Here is a 5131-nt window from a genome sequence, read left to right as displayed (position 1 = left end):
TTGGAGAGTGTCATTACTATGTGCTGCCATCCAGGCTCAGACAAGAGTCACCCAGCCCCACGTTCTGCCATCCCGAGTGCATGCGGAAGCCTGGCCATGACCGCTTTTGTTAGAGAGCCCCACAACACACATAATAGATCTGTCTCCTCACCATCCAAAAACGTGAGACTATTCATTTTAGCCTGTGGCCATCAATCAAACCACTTTGGGGCTGGAAAGGTCTAGGTGCTGAAGACTAGCCCTTCGGCAGGACAACTTCCGGGCCACCAGGAGTCCGGGGAGAAGAGGCTCATCTTTGGCAGGAAAGGAGGTGGAGGCTTTTCTTCTGTAACATGACTTGCGGTATCTCCTTACCCCTGGAACTGACACTCAAAGATCAGGTAACCTAAGAACCAGACCTGTCCCCTCTCTGTCATCCGGGCTGGCGGCCAGCGAGGCTGGGCAAGGGGGTGACTCTGACTTGGGTCTCCATGGTGCTTCCCAGCCTGCATGGGCACCAGCCTGGCACCGTCCCCCCTGCCGGTCCCTCAGCGGGGAGGCCCTCCTTCTCTCGCTCAGGCACTAAACGTGTCAGATTAAGGAAGTGCCCCTCCCTCTTCCCTGAAGCTGCTCTGAACCCTCAAAGGCTCTCACTTTCCCTTCCCTCTGAAATTTTAACACCAGTTTAAAAATGAAAAATAAAAACCCTCTTCCTTTGGGCAGTCACAGGGGATGAGGTGAAGGGAATGGACACCCCCTACGGGGCGGAGTGGGGAGGCCAGGTCACCTTTGTTTCCAACCCCCCTCCTTACCCCTGCCCAGCTCATCTTTTCTTTAAACCTCAAGATCCCTTTTCTCAACACCATGGTCAGCCTGTTTTCTTTCCTTCTGAACTGCTTTCGTCACCTTGCTGTCCATTCATCCTCTGTGCCCAAGCTGCTGCTGCTGGGGGTGCTGCCCGTAGTTGCCCCCGCAGGGCCATCCTGGGCAGGGGAGGGGGCCTCTGGGCGCAGGGGGCCAGACAGCCGTCCTGCAGGCTGTTCCTCGGGTGGGGGAGGGCCACACCTTCTTGCATCACTGCAGCCGCCTTGCAGAATCTGGTGACGGCTGTGCACACTGCCAGGAAAGATGCACAGGGACAGTTTCAGAAGTGACACACATACACACACCACACCCCCACCCCCACCCCCCCCGCAGAGGGAGTCCTGGGCCTGCACCCCCACCCAAACACAGATCTTCCTCTGGAGAGGGGCAGGAGGCTGCGGAGAGAAAAAGCATAGCGCAGCGTGCGCGCCCTCCGGAGCCGAGGGCACAGAGCCGGGGGCCCAGGCAGCCGGCCGCCTCGCTGCCTCCCTCCGCCGCCAGGCACGCGGGCTTGTTCTGCTCCCTGACACGTGTGTGGGCCGTGCTCTGCAGCCACTGGTTCTAGTCCTGCCCCAGTGTGGGAGCCAGCTCTGTCCAGGGCTGCGTTTGGCGGCCCGGCTTGCAGCCAGACGTCAGGCAGAGCCCAGCAGTCCCTGCGGCTGACGAGGCCCGGGCCCCCAGCGGAGGCGCCGCCGGGAAGCCGCCGCCCCACGTGCGCAGCGCAGCTGGGGCTCTACCCCCGCCAGTGGGTGCCGGTCACCTGCGTCCCGTGCGCCTCCCACTGTCCACCTGTCGTGCGCTGTGCTGGGGCCAGGGCAGCCGCTGGCCCACAGGGGCCGGGAGGAAGGAGCCGGGGGCAGGGGGCTTCTCGGCTTCTGGCGCCAGCCCTGCTGCTCTAGCTTTGTTCTTTGGAACCAGGCGCTTCGGCTCTTCAGGCCTGTCTCCCTGTGTTAAGCTGGGTTAGGGTGCGCCGAGATGTGCTTGTTTGAAGGATGGCAATCTCTTCCCCCGAAGGGAGTACCCTCAATTTCTCAAAGGCAGCAGTGCCCGCCCGCAGGAACCGGGGGCGGGGGGGTGACTAAGGCCACGAAGACCGGCCACAGAAGCGCTTTAGGACGGCGGGCTTCGGAGCCTCCCGGGACCCTTGTCTATGGGGTCGCAGGAGAAGGCGCCGAGGGGTGGTGGTCCCGCCGGAGCCCTCTTGCAGACCCGCGCGCGGTGAGCCGGCGGCCCGAAGGGACAGAACACGGGGACGCCGTGCCTCGCAGCCTCGCGTGGCGAGACCGCGTGCCGGCCGCCGCTGCCTCCTTCCTCCGGCGGCCGAGCGGGGGCGGCCTCTGGCGGCGGGAGGACTCCGCGGCCGGAGGGGGCGTGGGATCCCGGACGGGGCCGCCCCCGCGGGGTCTGTCAAACCGCAGGGCCCACGGAGCGCCGGGCGGGCACGAGGGCCAACCGAGGGAAACTGAGGCAGCGAAAGGCCCAGGAGCACCCCGCTGATCCTTTCCCGCCGCAGGGGCGTCGCCGGGAGCGCCATCTGTCCCGGGACCCTAGGGGTCTCAACCTGAACTCGTCCTCGCCCTGAGGCGTGCGGTACCCTCCCGCTCCGGTCCCTGCCTCGGTCCCGAGCGGGCCGACAGGGCTGCCGGCTTCCCGAGGCCGGCGAGCGCGGGGCCCGCGGGGATGGTGCGAGTGCCCGGAGCGCGGGGTCGGGGCGGGGGGCAGACAAAGGCAAGTGACGGAGAGCGAGGGAAAGACAAAGCGCAGAGGGGGTCGGCGGCGGCGCCGGGGCCCCGGAGGCGGCTCCGGGCGCGGCGGAGCCAATGGGCGGGCGCGGGGCGGGGGCCGGCGGGGGCGGCGCCGCGATAAGGCGGTGGCGGCGGCGGCCGCTCGGGGACCACTGGCAGCGGCGGCAGCTCGCGCCCGCGCCCTCCTCGCACCCGAGGCGTCCCCCCGGAGAACGACCCCCCGCCCCGCGGCCCAGGCCGGGGCCCCGGTGAGACCCGCGGGCGGGCCGGGGAGGGGGCCTGCATCCGTCTCACACACCCGGGCGCCAGGTGGGGGTGCGGGCGCGAGGGCCGCCGCCCGCGGGGTCCCGACGCTCAGCGCCTCCGCCCGTCGCTCTCGCCAGGGGCCCCGAGGCCAGCGGCCGCCCTCCCGGGCGGGCCTCCCAGCGGGGACGGAGCCGAATCCCCCTGGCTGTGTCGGCGGGGGTCCCGGGTCTGGGGTCCCGTCCTCGCGGGCCCCGGGGCGGAGAAGCGGGGCGTGCGGGCGGTGGCTCGGCCGAGCGGGGCGGGCGGCGCAGCCCGGGAGCGCTGTCCAGGGACTGGGCCGGCCGAGCTGGGGGCGGGGTGGGGGGTGGGCTCCCGCGGCCTCGGCAGCGTCGGGCCGGGGTCAGGCGGGGCCAGCGGATTCTCACCGAGGCCCCGCCCGGCCCGCCCCTGACCTCCCCTCATCCAGGCGGGGTCCCGGGCCGCGGGGCGCTCACGGCGGCTGCGCGGCGCCCCCTCCCCCGGCCGCTCCCGGCTAACTCTGTCCTTTCCCCGACACATGGTTCCACTCAGGGACCCCTGTCCCTTGGGGAGCAGCGAGGGGGGCGGGCGGGCGAAGGGGGAGGGGCGGAAGTGGCAAGACAGGGAGCAACAGGAAATGACTTAGGGAAAGTCCCAACCGCAGCCCCCTAGCCCCCTGCCTGTAAACACTCCCACCCCACCCTGCAGGCTGGGGAAGCGCTTGTGGGGCCCGACCGACCGACTTCCCCTTGCAGAACCCAGCGGGTGCCGCGTGTCCACCTGGGGCCTCCATCACCCCCACCGAGCCATGTTCCAGGCTGCAGAAGCCGCCCAGGCCACCCCCTCTCATGTAGGTGATCAGCGGGGCGGGAGGGCTCCTCTCCCGCAGGCATCGGCCCTGGGGGTGAAGGGGTGAGGGGCGGCAGATTTGCCACCCTTCCCCCCCCCCCCCCCCCCCCCCCCCCGCCCCTGGGATCTGGGCTGGTGACCGCAGCAAAGGTCTGGGGGCATCCCTCTGACCCGGCCCTGACTGGCCCTCTCCCTTAGGAAGCCAAGGGCAGCGGTGGCAGCAGCACTGTCCAGCGCTCCAAGGTAGGGCCCCGAGAGTGGAGTGTTGGGGGGAGAAGGGACGGGCATGGGCCAGGCCCCTGGCTGACTCTCTCCCGGCACAGTCCTTCAGCCTTCGGGCCCAGGTGAAGGAGAGCTGTGCCGCCTGCCAGAAGACCGTGTACCCCATGGAGCGGCTGGTGGCCGACAAGCTCATTTTCCACAACTCTTGCTTCTGTTGCAAGCACTGTCACACCAAGCTGAGGTGCGCCTTTGCCCTGCCCCTGCCCTCGCCTGCTAGCCCTGACCTGACCTGACCACAGTTGTTCTGCTTCTGCAGCCTGGGCAGCTACGCGGCACTGCACGGGGAATTTTACTGCAAACCCCACTTTCAGCAGCTGTTTAAGAGCAAAGGCAACTACGATGAGGGCTTCGGCCGGAAGCAGCATAAGGAGCTCTGGGCCCACAAGGAGGTGGACTCCGGCACGAAGACTGCCTGAGGCCCCCCTGCCGTCCACTGTCTCTGTAGAAGGCGGCCTGGAGAGGGGCAGTGGGAAGGGTGGGAAAGAAATTGGACCTGGTTGGGGGGCAGGGTGGGACAGGGATAAGGCCATCTTGCTCAGGCAGAGGATTAGGGGGGCAGGGCTCTGCTCCAGGATTCCTTCATTCTCCTTGGGGGGGGGTGGTTTGGGAACCAGGATTGGGGTTTGCTCACCACCCTGCTTCCTACTTCTTTCAGCCTACCCCACCTCACCCCCCGGCCCCCTGGGAGGCCCCCAAGCCCAGCTTCCCTATCTAGGTGCCTTTTCTCCAGCAAGGAGTCACCATGCCCCCTCAGGGTCCCAAGCTCCCTCACTGCCACCTGGGGCCCTCTGGGGACCCCTTTTCTCTCCATCTACCTCTGCCCTTAGCCTGGTCCTGAGCCATGGAGACCGGAGGAAGGAGAGCCAGCGTGCCCTCGCTGGGCCTCACAGAATGCCCACCAAGGCCCTGGGCGGGGGGAGTGGATTAGCCCTGTCCTCCCCTGAAAGGCGAGGCAGGGCAAGCCCAGTGGGGCTTGGGACCCATCTTGCACCACCGGAGTCAAGAAGCGGAAGCTCAAGCACCCGCCAGGCTGAGAGCCACAGAGACTGGCTGGGGGCTGGTGTGGGCCACGCTCCTCTCCTCTTCTCCCCTGTTGCTGCCGGTTCTGACTGTTGTGATCAACCCTGTTTTAAACATGTTTTAACAGA

General features: G+C 67.6%; 1 protein-coding gene across 4 annotated transcripts; it reads left to right on the top strand.

The window, feature by feature from the left end:
- The first annotated feature begins 2254 nt into the window (after positions 1-2254).
- Positions 2255-5131, top strand: LIMD2 (LIM domain containing 2). 4 transcript variants are annotated; one of them, XM_064583121.1, is made up of 5 exons: positions 2255-2571; positions 3608-3702; positions 3900-3944; positions 4025-4164; positions 4240-5131. In XM_064583121.1, exons 2-5 carry the CDS (start codon positions 3661-3663, stop codon positions 4397-4399), a joined length of 387 nt encoding a protein of 128 aa, XP_064439191.1. In that variant the 5' UTR covers positions 2255-2571; positions 3608-3660; the 3' UTR covers positions 4400-5131. The 4 variants fall into 4 exon arrangements, with proteins under 4 accessions (XP_064439191.1, XP_064439187.1, XP_064439188.1 ...); XM_064583117.1 differs by lacking the exon at positions 2255-2571 and adding an exon at positions 2686-2836 and having other exon boundaries at positions 3561-3702; XM_064583118.1 differs by lacking the exon at positions 2255-2571 and adding an exon at positions 2698-2836.

Source organism: Mirounga angustirostris, unplaced genomic scaffold, assembly GCF_029215605.1.
Source record: "Mirounga angustirostris isolate CCGP_5_RB_7025 unplaced genomic scaffold, mMirAng1.0.hap1 SCAF_17, whole genome shotgun sequence".
Classification (NCBI taxonomy): Eukaryota; Metazoa; Chordata; class Mammalia; order Carnivora; family Phocidae; genus Mirounga; species Mirounga angustirostris.
Note: the sequence above shows the minus strand (reverse complement) of the source record. Positions and strands in the feature narration are given on the sequence as shown.